General features: G+C 37.7%; 1 protein-coding gene across 2 annotated transcripts; it reads right to left on the bottom strand.

The window, feature by feature from the left end:
- Nucleotides 1-8,163: 8,163 nt before the first annotated feature.
- Nucleotides 8,164-16,291, bottom strand: LOC141619630 (uncharacterized). 2 transcript variants are annotated; one of them, XM_074436650.1, is made up of 6 exons: nucleotides 15,186-16,291; nucleotides 12,722-15,101; nucleotides 10,766-11,362; nucleotides 10,126-10,301; nucleotides 8,959-9,529; nucleotides 8,164-8,539 (listed from the first exon to the last, which is right to left on the bottom strand). In XM_074436650.1, the coding sequence occupies exons 1-6, from the start codon at nucleotides 16,041-16,043 to the stop codon at nucleotides 8,508-8,510; spliced, it is 4,614 nt and encodes a 1,537-aa protein (XP_074292751.1). In that variant the 5' UTR covers nucleotides 16,044-16,291; the 3' UTR covers nucleotides 8,164-8,507. The 2 variants fall into 2 exon arrangements, with proteins under 2 accessions (XP_074292751.1, XP_074292750.1); XM_074436649.1 differs by having other exon boundaries at nucleotides 12,722-16,291.
- Between the last annotated feature and the right edge of the window lie 478 nt (nucleotides 16,292-16,769).

Genomic DNA, 16,769 nt, shown 5'->3' with positions numbered 1-16,769 from the left:
TAACTTAGACATTATGCAAGTAATATATAAAGCAACAGTAAAATTGAAATTAAATTAATTAATTTGTAAGAACCTGATACTCTAGAATTAGAAGTAGAGTAAGTCTTCTTAAGAGATGATCTTCTTGGTAACTTGGTGAGAAACCGTTTTTCAAAGTTTTTGGGTTAGGTAGATCATAAATTAATTTTTAGTTCAATTTTTTTTACTAGTACAATTTAATTGTGGATGAGGATTGGTAAAAGTAGAGTAAGTCTTTAGAATTGTCTTTTTTTTTTTTTAGTACAGGTAGTTTATTGAGAAAACGTCTTTCTGGTTAAAGGTAATTCATGCAATCATTTTTTGTTGTTACATAAATGAGAAACTAGTTTTAAACCCGTGCAAAATTGCACGGGTATGTATTTGGGCCAATATTAATGTTTTTGGATGTATATTTGTTTTTGCATTTCTATTGTACTTATCTACTTGGTCTAAATCTAAGATCTACATAATTTATGTTTAAATTTGTTACAAACACGTGTTCACATACACTGGTTTATAAGGAAATAACGTAATCTACTCTTGTAAATAAAAATTGCATACATAAAAAACTTTACATACGGATAAAAGAAATATAATCTAATATAATCAACTTTAACTTATGTATGTAATTCATTTGCGTTTTATGTTCGATCCCGTATATAAATGTTATTCCTTCTTGAAATTATGTAATTTTATTATTATGTAATTTTGTTTTAAAAATTATGTAATTCAATTTCATTTACTCGCATTTGTAATTCATTCTGCGTATATGTTATTAGTTTTATTTACACGGAATGTATAAAATTATTTCATAATATTAATTCATAGAATTTTTTCATAATATTATTTCATAGAATTTGTTGTAAGACGGAATTTATCGCATGTTTGAAAAGACGGAAATATGAAGAAATAAATACATTGCACACTCACGGGTCCCACCATAACATGAATTTCAAAAAAAAAAAAAAAAACTGCATTAATGACGTGGCACGCTGAGGATTGAGTATTGTCTTTTGTATTAATATAGTTAAGATTATTTACTGGTATTGGTACAATTTTGTGTATGACTGTATAATGATTAGTTGATTACTAAAAGTAGAGCAAGTCTCCATAAGACGGTTTTCTCATTAGCTTATAAAAGAAAATCGTGTTTTGATGTCTTTGTATTAAAATTAATTCGTGCAATAATTTTTGGTTTTCAATTTTATTACACTAAATGACAAGACTGTTTTTATAAAAATTACTTGCTTTTTTTACATGCCTTTTTTTACATACCCGAATGAATGTAAATCAGATTTCAATAAGAAAAGGAAAATGTGAGTTTGAGTAACACATGGTTCGTAATTTACTTACCTTTTTTAACATACATGTTAATTTTTGTGATTATTGAATTAGACGATCTCATATTGTTGGATGATCTACAACCCTTTCGCTAGCATTAAATAAATATGTTTTTTTTTTAAAAAAATAATCGTCTCATGTTTTGTAACCGTGTTATAAAATTATTCCGTTGCCATTTATAAGTAGGTGAATTTATTATTAACTATATCATTTTCAAAAATTGATCCTTTTATGTGAATTTCAGAAACAGAATGAATATGTAGAGGAGAGAGAATATATCTTTGACATGAAACAAAATAATCTTCCTTATATTAATAATAAGGATTTTTCTAACGTGTGACCTAAGGGCACGCATTAAGAAGTCATAAAAGGAAAGATTCTCAGGATAATTTCATGATAAATTTAGAGATGAACTCATTGTTGCCATTTTTAATGAAATTATCCCAGAGAATCTTTCCTTTTACGGCATCTTAATGTGTGAGTGTGACCTTAGGGCACACGTTAGAAAAACTCTAATAATAATACTCCAATCAAATTGGACCAAAAATTCTCACGGCTCATACCTAGGAACATACAGGACTGATTAAGGAAAAAAAAAGAAAAAGAAAAATAGGTAATAATTAAGACCACGACGCCTACTGACTATAATATGAAAAAATGGCGTCTTCAACCTATTTCAGATCGATTCTGTGAGGTGGTTCATTATCATGCCAAGAATTTTCGACGATCCAGTGACTCAACTCAACTCAAACATTAGTCTCGACCGGCTTGTTCCTTCTTTTAATATTTTCGGTTACCACCACTTCCCCGTAACTGATGACAGTACCTGAATGAGAAGACGGATCAACCAGATCCTCTTTACCCAACCCTTTGTAAACCTCGTCAAATTTCGGTGGAAAATTCGATTTTGGCGTAAAACCCACAACAAACGGACCCCAAGAATCCAACTCTTTCACCAGTCTCTTGAAAGAGGAGTCAGAATGTGGGTTATCAACAATTTTAAAATCTGTGATATGATAACGAAGATTGGGGTCACCCTTTACGGGTAATCCCCGTTCAACCGTTGTTCTCATAATCACACCATATTAGAAGATGCAAGATGGGAAAATATTAGAATTATTATTCATCCAATCAATTGTATACAAAAGAATGCTTAGCTATTTATACAGAATATGAGCACCTAATTACAGCAAGAAATAAACCCTCTAACAACTATAAAATACAAAGAATAAGGAAAGGAAATATATTTACTAAAGGAGGAGATATGATGTGCGTGGATTATGGTGATCATAATCTTTTGAGCAACGGCTCTTTGTAGCCGATGGATTAGGATAGTCTATTACACCATCAAAAGCCATCTCCACCCCTTCTTTATTGATATAAGAATCCCCTTGAAACCCCCAACTTCATCAGGACATAACACTAACGAAAAGACAAGAAGAAAATGAAGGAAGAAGAAAAGGAAGAAAAAAGAGAAGTGGGTGCTGTGGCTAGGGTTCCTTTCATTTGTAGAGGTAATCAATTTATTTATACGAGTAATAACAAAAGACATCAACAAAGTTACTCATTTTGCTCTTATTATATTCAACTAGTTTTATAACCCGTGAAATTCACGGGGCTAGCTATGTTGTCATGGTGGTGGTGTTATACAAGGCGGGATTTATGATAACAATGGCCCTACAGACAAAATGGATTCGCAATGAAAAATAATTATTAACCAATATGTATAATGTCATAATATATCATCAAAATATATTTATTGTTATGTATATGGTCACAAGTTACTAAACTTTTGCCACAGTTTATTATTATTTTGTCACGAATATTGCTACTTTTGTTAGTGTTTTGCAACGATTATTGTTATTCTTATTTTCTATTTTTTTCCTTTTTTTTTTATTATTATGATCTTTCCATCTCGGTCATTTTTCTACCTTTTATTGTTATTTCATTAAAATCAATCGATCTATGTAATTAATTCAACCTAAAAGAAAATTTTCAATATAAAAATATATTTTTGTTTGCGAACTATAATTCAAGGTAGATTGAATTGTTAACATTATTTTGAAAGAATATTGTGAGAACTATAAACGGTGGAAAAATAAATTATGATTTTGTTCGTAAAATTTATTATAACAAAAATCCCAAAATTTAATTAGTATTCGTTTTGATGTTTAATGATCTTAACTCGTTCAACGGTAACCATGACTTCACCGGACCCAATGATAGTCAGTGTATGACCGGAAGGATCATCTGGGTCTTCCTCACCTAGTCCTCGGTAGACGGTGTCAAAGGGTGGTGGAAAATCACTTTTAGGGGTAAAACCAACTAGAAAGGGACCACCACTGTGCAGTTGCTCCAAAAGTCTCCTCCTTTGAACCTTGGAATGTCCTGGGTTATCAATGATATCATAGTCAGATACTCCGTCCCGGTCAATTATTGTCCTTTTATTTTGGCACAAAGACCAAGGAAAGAGGTGATGGTCAATAACCAAATGACAAGTGGAACAAAGTGAATGAGAATGATCAAATTACTCATCAAGTTCATTCTTAAAATAGAAAGGACAACAAATGACTGAGACACCCCAAAATGGAAAAGGACAATAAATGACCGGGACAGAGAGAGTATATGATATCGCAGATTTGAGTTTCCCGTAATGGGTAACCCTCTTTCCACCGCCGTTGTCATTATGAGATCGTAGTTAGCAACTAATAACCCTTCTTCATTAACGTGAGTATCCCCATCGAAACCGCCTTCTTCCTTCGGGCGAAGAACTTGAAAAGCAGGTTCTCTGTTGGTGTCTAAACACTCCTTCCTATACCTGTAATCAACCGCACGACCGAGGTGATGCAAAAAACAGTTGTGGTCCCCCTGCTCCGTAACTGGCCGGAGGAACGGAGTTCTTCCGGGCAGGGTTAGGCCTTCGTAGGTATTCTCACGACAATATCGGTTAACGACGCACTCTCCAAGACACATTTTTTTTTTTTCTTTTTTTGAGAAGAAGGGAGGATTTTTCCGTTGAGAAGGTGGAGGAGGAGAGAGTAATGAATAAATACTATGGAGTGATTCTAGGGTTTGTTGTCTTAAATAGTTTTGGGCTCATTTTGATGGGCCAGTTATAATAAGGAGCAGATTGCAGATTTGCAGATATGAAGGACTTATCAGATGACTCGCCTTGGCCTCTGCCTCCCCGTCTGCATTCTCAGGAATCAACACAGCTCGAGTCACCAACGAGTTTTCCAACCCACTGTATACTACTGTAGCAAGTAGTAATCTCAGCTGGCAAACCAGCGAGCTTTTCAAACTGAATGAATGCTTGATTTACGAACATTTCGGATCCATAAGCAATACTGGCTCCTGATCTACTCTTAGACTCGAGGATAGTTAATTTTGGTGTGTAAATCATGTCAAAAACGAGTGAGTAATGTTTCAAAGCTTTCTGCAATAGGAGAAACAGTCTTGTACTATTTAGAGTCGGTTGATGCAATTCTCGCCACAGTTTTGAAAACAGTCTTGTACTTTTAACACACATGTAGAGTCGCATTCATCCGACCGTTCTTATTTAGTTTACCCGTTAGAAACTAATGATGGCATAAGCTCATTTGAGACCGTTTGTTCTTTTGAAAACATAAAAGAAGATTTGAGACCGTTTTAAGCTTAAGACGGCTTTGCAACGTAAGAAGTACAATCAGCTATGATTTCTCACCGTAAGCCAGTGCTTTTCTTGCACCTGCAGCTCCAATTATACTCATGTGCATACCGGCTAAAACCGATTCTAAATCACACTGCGAACTGAGAAGGTGTCAATAACGGACAAGACTCGAGAAATTAAAACGGGAAATCGTAATAACACGAATTCATGGTCTGCCTCGTAAATCTTGGTTTTTACAAGACTTGGTTACAACGTTTCGAAATCCTTGGTTGTTCTATGAACACAGATGAATGGGGCGGGGCGCCTTCTAGACTTTATGAGGCACCCTTCTAGTCACTTCCATAATGTCCTGGCACAATTTCGGATACTTCCGGACAATCACATTTATACAACACTCTAAAACAACCCAACTGAAAACCAAAGATTTACAGTCGAAAAAATTTCAGAAAATTTAATTAAAAATTCTGAAAATATTGTCCGCCATCCGAGTATGTTGTCTAACTCGTGTGCTGAAAATATAGAAACTATATCCACGAAAGTGTAACCCATAATGAAATTAATTGCATTAACAGTCTGCTAGTCCATAATGTCAGATGAGCACAGACATTGCTGCTGATGATTTTGAGGACCGGAATGTATTTAGGATTTTGAGGACAAAAATCATCATCATCAGCACAACTCATCCTCATCTTCTTCTCCTCTTTCTCCAACTCCATACCTTTTTCTTTCCCCTCTCTCTCTCTCTCTCTCTCTCTCTCTCTCCTCGACGCACGCTAACCCTAGATACTTCTCTTTCCCTTATTTTAATTTCCTCATTTTTATAAGTATATATATTTCTTTTGCCCTCAAAATCCTAAATACATTCCGGTTCACTTATTGTCCTTCTTGGGCCTAGTCGGCAAAGCATGTGTGTTTGCTTACTTGACTATATTATTAATGAACTCGTCATCTAAACTATTCCTATCCTTTTTAATATAGGTCTTATGAGAGACCGTCTCCCACTAATTTAGTGGGAGACATAATAGGGGAACAAAATATTCAGTGGGTCCATAACCTCCATCATGTGAGAGATCTCTCAATAACGCTATTAAGAGACCGTCTCTCCAACAATCACTGGGTATCGGGAAGGGGTTTAAGTTCAGGTGTTGTTACCTCCACATCGTAACAGGTTTCTACCGACCTTTTTTCACCGTTTCTCCTTCAGCATTTGTCACCTCGCGACCATCCAATGCAACTTCTAGCATACGCAACCAACACAACGTCATTGCTCTCCGGGTTATCTACATGTGTATCCAAAACCATCAACACCTCTAACATATCCCTCCCTAATCTGGGAACCCAACCCACTTCATAAATTGACTCATCAACAATATCAATAGCATAACAAGTATCCTCAGTCATATCATAGGCGTTGCGTGTGTGCTAGCCTAATTAAAGGTTACTTTATCATCCCCCATCTCGAGAGTCAAGCGTCTGTGCTTTACGTCTATAAATCTATGACGATAGCCCCTTGTAGTATGTAAAAATGGCATAGCTAAGATTATAGGGATTTGGGTGTTCTCGGCCATATCTAACACAATGAAATCAACTCGTATACAAAATTTACCCACCCTAACGGGGACATCCTCTAAGACACTTGGGCGACGTTTGTTGCCGACCATCTAAAGAGTTACATTCATGACTTTGAGGTGACCTATATTCGCACAAAATCTCATTGAAGACGGCGATATCCGTCACAAGCTTGTGACGGATACCGTTTCCTCTCACAAAATACCCACGAGAGGTGAGTGGGGGAGCACATGGCCACATGGGGGTGCCCCACCTTATCCCCTCTTTTTTTTTGTGAGAGGTCTTCAGCTTGTGACGGGATTAACCCGTCACAAGCAAGATGCTTTGCCATGACACACTGACACTCGCGCTTAATAACGAAACTTATCAACATGGAGTTTTTCACCAAGTTAGTGGAAAACCACTTTTTGCATAAACTTATCAACTACATTTATAAGGGTATATATGTAGAATAGCAGGCGGTTAACGGTTTAACAATAAAGTTCCATGTAAAACCGTTTTACACAAGTTTTTGTGGTATTAGTATTAAACGCGTAAGAAAAGGTTTGCAAAGAAGTGAATTACCAAAGGAGTTTAAGGGAGAAACAGGAGTTTGGAAGAAGATAACTGAAGAAACAACGACCACAACGCGCTTGAAGCAGTTTCCGACTGAATGTGTCACTGCTGATACCTTCTATAGAAGACAAATTACGAAACGAAATTGCTAAACCACTTTCAGTTAACATCTTTTCCACTCCAGAATTAAACGTGGAGATTAGGGGTGAACAGAAATATACGAAACGGTTTTAATATACGGATACGATACGGTATACGGTTTCAATTAAACGAATTTCCGTATACACGATACGGTTTTCAAAAAACCGTATCGTATCCGGGTCGAGCAAAAACAAAACCGAGTATACGGTTTCTGATACGGTTTTTGAAAATAAATAAAAAAAACCAAAAAAATCTTACTAAAACTAAATAATTTAACCAAAATCACTTTAACTTGTCCACTTTCTTTTTTCCTAATGCATTTGTATAATGAATATTGAAATTTTGATTATTTTAATATGTAACATATTATTAAATTTAAGTTAGGGTGTACCGGTTTTATCGCGTATGCAATAAATTGAACAACAAACAAGTGAAATCCGTATCCGGGTATACGAAAACCGGATATACGGAAAAATCGGGTATACGAAAACCGGGTATACGGTTAAACCGGGTCGGATCCGTATCAACAAAATTGTGAATTTAAAAACCGTATACCCGATACGGTTTTCAAAACCGTATCAGGTATACGGTTTTGCTCAGCCCTAGTGGAGATTGATAGTATGTCAACCGATGGTACAGAATCTTAGTATTACACTATTACCCTTTCAGATGCACTTATATAAGGTCCAATGGTCCATCAATTTAGTGGGCCCTACATGTATGTGAGAATACCACCCGGTTTAACTTCAACCCATATTATCATCCACGACCAAACAAGCACTTCTTCTACGTCCGGGTTAAGTCACGAACAACCTACTTATCCGAGCATTACTCAGGAGCCCGAATTCTACTTGACAAACGACAAAATGAACGTTTCATCCAAAAACCAATTAAAAAATCGCACCTTCCTCGATCAATTTCAGAAACATATATATACACGACATGTTAACGGGTTGGAATTCTTCAACAGCCTTTAATATGCTGCGGTCCTACAATTGAACACGATAATAAAAGATGGATGATTACGAGAAAGTCAGTGATCTACAATCCTACAATTGCACAGCAACTCTAATATGCTGTTTGCATACATCAGAGAGACTTGTTTATATACATCTCAATCTGAATTGTAAGCATTACATTACACATTGTTTGGTTAGGGAAACAAAGCTATCAAGCTCGGTCATCAACTGCTTGTTTCGGAGTGACTTATATGTAGCAACAATGCCTACGCAACTCAGGGTGTGTTCTGTGTATCATCAACTCCACCTGAAAAATTAAACAAAATGTCAATACCAGTTAAGATAATTCAATTTCTACTTTGGTGAAGGTGAGATGTCATATACGGAGTATAATATATTCCACTTAAACGATATCAAGGAAACAAAGTTTTCGGATTATGAATAATGAGAACGGCCTCAGAAATTGCTCAAATGATTTAACAATAGAAATAAGGGTTGACAGCTTAGAAGGCTCTCCCCCATCATGCCCATGACGAGTATGTTGTCTTATCCGTGTGTTGGACATAAAAAACTAGTTCCACGTAACCCGTAATGAAATGAATTGCATTAACAGTTTGCAGTAGTTCACAATGTCAGATGAGCAAGCACATTTCTGAATCTAATGGGAATAGAAATTAAAACATTGAAAGACGTAACATAATCCAATAACAGAGATTTAGTTGATACCATAACCAGCAGGGGTGCTTGTGCTCCTTGCAGTAGGTGTCATTTCAAGACGTTGTGCAGGATTTTGGCTTTCGCTGGTTTGGTTTGTAGGCTTGACAGGACAAGGTTGAAGCAGTTTGCGCGGTAACAAAGCTCGAGCTTTTTCTGGTAATGAAGGAGTGTTAACCGAGGGGATCTTAAAGCTAATAATATTGGACTGGGAAGGTAATCTGACCGCTTCTACTTTGGGTCGCTTTACTTGCTGAGGACAGTCCCAATTCGGCTCATTGGAGTTTAGTTCCGGATCAGTGGGAGCGACCAATGTGAATGAAGGGTTCTTCACAATTGTCTTATCCAATCTTTGTGGATTTTTAACTTTTGAGCCATCTTTTTTCATTTTAGTGACCGGCGGTGTAATCGAGTTATGTCCGGCTTCTGGTGGGTCAGTATTCAGGTTTGCCATCATTGCTTCCAACTGTATCATGCGTGATTCGAGGGCAATAGGCAAACATTCCTGCTCAAGCTTGTAGTTGTAGTCCTTAATGTAGTGAAGTACTTCTCTGAGATGCGACAGCTCAGACGTCACTTTAATCTGTGAAGCCATCAAAACCGGAATCAGCTTAAGTAATTTCTAGGAGACTACAAGACTAACAAATCTCTAGCAAAGACCACAGGAAATCAAGATAAAAAGCATTGCAACTGATCCAACCTAATGATCACTCGGCCCTATTAAAATATCGTGAATATGATGAGAAACCTGATCCCTACCCGAAGGTTGGTGCGCTCAATATTGACTGGATACAAAATGACCCAGCACAATTTCACTCGATTTAGAAGCTACTCGTCTTGATAGAATCTGAATAGACCCAAAATGGCTAATTTGAAGTTATTCTTTGTCAGGGCAATTAGACCTCTTAACAAAAAAAAAGGAAAAAAAAAAACAAGACAAATCCTAAAACAACCGAACTCAAACCTGATCGCAAAATGATTTAATCTGAACAGACACATTTCCAAAATGACCGATAATATCACATTTGAAAATTAACACACATATCCGACCTCCCAGCGTGGCAGAAACAAGAGTGAATATTTTGTGGTAACACAAACAAGCCAACTTGAAGGCAGAAATTAAGCAGTTGAAGAAGGTATCAGATAGCTACAGCAGAACAAAGATCACACGAAAATTACCTTTTCCGTACTTTTGTTGTTGGATGCCCCCCGTATTTTCTGTACTGTTTGCTGGATGAACTTGACATGAACGTTCAGAAGGGGAGCTAACGGGAAATGAGGTTCCTCCATAAACGTACAAATGTACTGAGCTGCTTGAAGCCGGCGGTCCTCCTTAATAAGAGATCTGATCAGACCTATTCAACAGCATAAGCAATGGCATCAACAGAAAACAGAAGAAAAGCCACAGGAGACAAACAATCTTTAAACCAGGGCAGAGCTAGTTGGTAGCAAGGGGTAGCACTCGCTACCCCAAAGCCTAAAAAATCAATTAAGGTTATCGATTTTTGCTACCCAAAATCAATGAAAATGAGTCCTTAGCACAAATATAAAACAAGAGGAAAGTTTGTTACCCAAAAATATAATTCTAACTCCACACCTGCTTTAAAGTTTAAACATACAAATTCTTGCAGATACTTCTGCAAAACCAACTTATATAAGTGTAACCGAGGCCTTTTTTTTATGTGAGACAATAAACCCCATAAAGTAGATAGTTTTTCAATCAGAAAAGGTGTAAAAGGTAGTTTTGGTGCTTCATCGGAATATTAGACAGTGAAACTGGTAATAGAATAATGCTCTCGAAAAGAAGACAGGAAAGTACCAGGAATTTTATTTGTTAAGCCCAGTGCGCGGCACAACTGCGGGTTTTCCTCAGGCCAAAAGACCGGTTGAGCATCATAAAGCACTCTAAACAGTTGCACAACTTCATTCTCATCATAAAAGCTGGCAAGCTTGTAAGACGCAACAAACTGCAAGAACCCATAAACCTCCAAAGGTTTCAAACCTTGCTCAGTCAATCTGCTTTTCCATCTCGAGGCAAATGCCAGAGCGTTAATCCTCATATCTTGCGTTATCTCCAATGGTGGACTCGACACCTGTACTACCTTACCAAGTGGGTTTCGTACAGATTGATGTTTTTGAAGTTTCATTAGTTGCTCCAACAAAAAGATGCAACTGGTTTTGTCAATGGTGCTTGATTGTGGTAGATTAAAGCTTTCAAGCACTTTAAAGACTAATTTTGCCGGATCAGGGGCCGACTTGAGAGCATCCACAATTTTGTAAGGAAATAACTTGTGATCCATCACATGTTTATTCAGATATGATCTGACGCAATCTGCATCCATATTTGTGCAGGCAGATAGGATCTCATTGCAGATATTCACGTCATCCCTCTCCGGTTGTAAGAAAGCCCGGTTTTCTGGGGAAAGTAAGCCAAGGATGAATAAACATTCATAAGCTGAAAGTATAATAAGTAGATGTAATGCAAGACAACCAGAGCAAATCCACTTATTATTATGAAATATGAACTGCTTAATGTTCCAAAATGGGACTTGGAATCAATGAATTAAAATAATTCATATCAGCAAACAATGACTACAAGATGATAATCTAAACTGGTAAAGTCAGTAGTCAGATACATCTATAAACATAAACATGTCAATAAAACATGTCGGCCAAGAACGCTAATTACAATTTACAAAGACCAGCTAGCTTAAAAATATCCATAGATTTTCACAGCAGCAATTCAAAATCACAATTTTGTATATGAAATGGTCTCATGGTTAGATTTGAGATGTGGTCTCACAAGTACGGACTAGTCATTATACGACCAATTCACAGAAAACTTATAAATCCCAAGTAGCCATGGAAGTTAAGAGAATTATACCAAACATGAAATGTATATCAACCTTATATGCATTACTGAATAAAACTATAGAGCAAGTCAATCTTCATTTTGAAGCATCATCACTAATAGATGCTTGAATAGGAAGCCAGGGTAATTTGTTTCGGAAGGACTACAAACCCACTTCAAGGACTCCCAAGGCTAGCTACAGGTCATTCTGATTGATCAAATACTATTTTCTGAATCCTGCTCAGTGCACTAAAACCGCACCTTGACAGGTTGACTCACATATTATCTAAAAATTTTCAGCAATTCATACATTGTTAACTTCTTCCAATATCCCTCTACTGCAACAAGCCAATCCACAAACTGCACCTTGACAGGCCTCCCAAGGCTAGCTACAGGTTATTCTGATTCCAGAATACAATGTCCTGTGCAGTGGTGAAATTATTCAATGATTTTGGTTGCGATGGTGGTAGACTGGCTACCTATAGTGGCAATAAAAACCGCACCTTGACAGGTTGATCAACATATTCTCAATAAAATTTAAGCAATGCATATATTAACTCCTTCCAAAATTCAATGGAGACTAAAATTTGTGGTGCTATGGTTGTGGGATATGCTGAAATCAAGTAAATTGACTCTCTAACTCACTGCAGTTTATAATGTGTAACATAACAGTCATTTGATATAATTATCGACACAACTGTTATAATGGACAATCCACAAACAGCCTCTCTGTTTTGTTAACACGGGGGTAACGCACAACCCTCTTAAGTCTTAACCCTTCACTAGCGGGAGTTCTGAAGGCGGTGGGGTATGTTGCTATTGTTAATCTTACACAGAAATAGTCATTAGCCAAACCTAAAGAGCTACAAACACACACACACACACACACACACACCCAAAAAAAAAAAAGGCAAAGCAGCTTACTCTCACACTCTTCAAACAGGTCAAGTTCAAAACGAAGCTTTGGTGCTAATCTGTGCTGATCAATAATCTCCCAAAGCCGCTTCAGCTCGTCTCTCTCAAACTCCCCTCTCAAACGAAAACCCACCACCAATAGCAAAAATCCCAACACAAGAATACGCCTCTCTCCGCTTTCCTGCATCTTTTGTCTCCAGAAAGACACCATTTCCTCTGCCTTTACCCTCACATTCTTGGACACCTCAGGTTTCACATTCATCAACTGCTCCAACAACAGCAGACAGCTACTTCTTACAGTCCTTGCTGTGTACCCTACTTCACCCTTCTTCAAATGCGGTGGGAAAAAACCGTTTACAGCCGATAATACTAACGCAGCTGGGTCATTATATAACTTTAATGCCTTGAGCACCTCTTCACCCATGAAACAGTGTTCATCAACCCTGTCATTTAGAAGCAACTGCAAAGTTTCGCCATCATCAACAACTGTCAGATCGTTCCACTGTCCATCAGTCTCCATCATCGGAACATCATCAATGGTTTCTTTCTCTCTCAATTCACGTTCTTGGCAACGTTTATCGAATTCCTTCTCTCTTACTTCAAGGGCCATACCCTTTCCCTCGATTTCCATCTGTCTCAACCTCAAAGCTTCAGATTGCTGTCGAATTTGCGTCTCTCTCAACTCCACTGCTTGGAGACTTTTACGCAAGACTGTTTCCTTGAATTCTAGCTCATCTCCTTTCTCCTTTACTAGCTTATCTACCAAGTGTATTTGATCATTATATTCTCTTACCATCTGCTTTTCAGCAGCCTCCTTCATTTGCTCGTCGATTTGCCTTTCCTTAGCCTTCAAACTCTCACAATATTCACTCAACTGCTTATCCTTCAGCTCGAGTTCCTTCCCTCTCAGTTTGAGAGCCACACCCTTATCCTCAATTTCCTTCCGTTTGAACTTCAAAGCTTCAGATTGCTGTCGATTTTGCTTCTCTCTCACTTCCAGACCCATACTCTTTTCGTCGATCACCTTCTGTTTGAACCTCAAAGCTTCATACATCTGTTCATTTTTCTTGTCTCTCATTTCTAGGGCCATACCCTTTTCCTCAATTTCCTTCTGTTTCAACCTCAAAGCTTCAGATTGCTGTAGATTTTGCTCCTCCCTCACTGTAAGGGCCATACCCTTTTCCTCGATTTCCTTGTGTCTCAACCTCAAAGCTTCAGATTGATGTCGGTTTTGCTTCTCTCTCAACTCCAGTGCTTGGAGACTTATACGTAATTCCGTTTCCTTCAATTCTAGCTCAACTCCTTTCTCCTTAACTAGCTTATCGACCAAATGAATCTGATCATTATAATCTCGTACCAGCTGCTTTTCCACTTCCAATTTCTCATAACCAGCATTCAGCTCCTTCATCCCCTCGTCGATTTCCCTTTCCTTGAACTTCAAACTCTCACAATCATCATTCAACTTCTTATCCTTCAGCTCAAGTTCATTCTTCCACCTCTCCATCTCCATACGAACCTTGCTAATTCGATTGTCCTCAAATATATTCCCCTGATGTTTCTCATCAATGCCCTTATTTGTCAATTCAATTTCTTTAATCAACCCATCAATATTCTTCTCTTTCAACTCTACCTCTCTCATACGCTCACCAATCTCACTTTCCCGCCTCTCTAACTCAACAAACTGCTCCACAATTCGACTCTTTTCTAATTTGAGCTCATGACATCTCTCATCTGTTTCCTTCTCCCTCAATTCTTCCCCCATACAATTCTCTTCAACCAGTTTCTCCTTTAAATCAAGATCTCGAGATCGTTCATTCAATTCGCGCTCTTTCGACGCTAGCTCTAACAAAAGGTCTTCAATTTGCTTTTGTTTGAAATCCATCTCAGTACCTCGCATCTTAGCTTGGGTCACATCCAACTTAGGAGCTGGACAATCCTCATTAATCTCCCTTTCCCACAATTCTAGAGCCTCGCGACGTTCATTAATTCGTTTCTTCTTCAACTCCAAATCCTGCAAACTCCATTTAATTTCCTTATCTTTGAACTCCAAATTTCGCCAACCCTCTTCGATTTCCCTCTCTTTCAATTCCACAACCTTAATACGCTCCTCAATTTCTTTCTCCTTTGACCTCACCTTATCAAATCGCTCCTCAATTCCCTTTTCCTTCAATTCCAAAACCTCAAACCGTTCCCCAAAATCCCTCTCTTTCGACTCCACCACAGCAAACCGCTCCTCAACTCCCTTCTCCCTCAATTCCAAATCTTCAAATCGCTCCTCAATCTTCCTCTCCTTTAACCCCACCCCCAAAAACCGCTCTACGACTTCCTTCTCCTTTGATTCCACGACCGCAAAACGCTGCTCAATTCCCTTCTCCTTCAATTCTAATACCTCAAACCGCTCCTCTAACTGCCTCTCCTTCGATTCCACAACATCAGACCGCTCCTTAATTCCCTTTTCCTTCAATTCCACAACCTCAAACCGCTCCTCAATTTCCCTCTCCTTAGACTCTAAAACCGCAAACCGCTTATCAATTCCCTTCTCCTTCAATTCCATCACCTCAAACCGCTCCTCAATTTCCCTCTCCTTCGACTCAACATACTCAAACCGCTCCTCGGTTTCCCTCTCCTTCAACTCTAGAGCATCAGACCATTCCTTAATTCCCTTCTCCTTCAATTCCAAAACCCTAAACCGCTCCTCAATTTTCATCTCTTTCCCCTCTACAATATCAAACCGCTCCTCAATTTCCCTCTCCTCCGACTCTACAATATCAAACCGCTCCTCGACTCCCTTCTCCTTCAATTCTATCACCTCAAACCGCTCCTCAATTTCCCTCTCCTTCGACTCTACAATATCAAACCGCTCCTGGACTCCCTTCTCCTTCAATTCTATCACCTCAAACTGCTCCTCAATTTCCCTCTCCTTCGACAGGACATACTCAAACCGGTTCTCAATTTCCGTCTCCCTCACCCCAACCTCCTCAAACCGCTCCTCGATTTCCGTCTCCCGTTTCTCCAACTCCATCCCCCGCGTAACAATCCTCTCATCTTCCAAATTCATCTCCTCACAACGATCAGTAACCTCCCTTTCCCTCAACTCAACCGCCTCAAACCGATTCCGTAACTCCATTTCCTTCCTCTCAACCTCATCCTGAGCTAAACTAAAAGTACTATGCAACGTCCGCCATTGCTGAGCTAACGAAACTACAGAAAAACAATGTGATCGAATTTCACTTAAAGAATCACTAACTTCATCAATTACGGTTCTACATTGCTGTAATTCAGATGAAGAAGAATAAGCTTCTTCCTCCATTAATGGCGGTAACAACGACATTCTGCAAATAAATATGTAAAGCAACAGTAAATTGAAATTAAATTAATTTGTAAGAACCTGAAACCCTAGAATTAAAAGTAGAGTAAGTTCCTTGAGAGACGATCTTCTCAATAACTTATTGAAAAACCGTCTTTTTGAAGTAACCTTTCTGGTAAAAGTAACTCAATGCATTATTTACTGGTGGTTCATTTGCTGGTACAGTTAATTTAATTGTGTCTGATGAATTGATGAATATGATGATGATTATTAAAAGGAAAATGGGTAAGTTTATGAGAAACCGTGTTTGAATAATTTATTGAAAGACCGATTTTTTTTTAATAATGATAAATACAAATCAATGGGTTGTATTTGGGTTAAAAGTAGTTTCCGCATTAATGTTTATTTTTTTACACATGACAAATTATTACTGGTACAATTAACTGTATATGAAGATATTATTAGAGTTTTTCTAACTTGTGCCTTAGGATAAACATTAATAAACCAAATAAAAAAAGATTCATAGGATATTCTCACTAATTATGGTAAAATTAAGTTTATAATTGTATTTATCATGAAATTTTTAAGAGACGGTCATTCAATAAATTACAAAAGACCATCTTTTAAAATTTTATGGGTTTCTTACACTAGATGACAAATTATTTACTACGGAGTAGTACAATTAATTGTGAAGAATGAAGATGACTATTAAGACTACTAGTACGAAGTATTTGAGAGACGGTTTTTTTA

The sequence above is a fragment of the Silene latifolia genome, chromosome X, assembly GCF_048544455.1.
Source record: "Silene latifolia isolate original U9 population chromosome X, ASM4854445v1, whole genome shotgun sequence".
Lineage (NCBI taxonomy): Eukaryota > Viridiplantae > Streptophyta > Magnoliopsida > Caryophyllales > Caryophyllaceae > Silene > Silene latifolia.
Note: the sequence above shows the minus strand (reverse complement) of the source record. Positions and strands in the feature narration are given on the sequence as shown.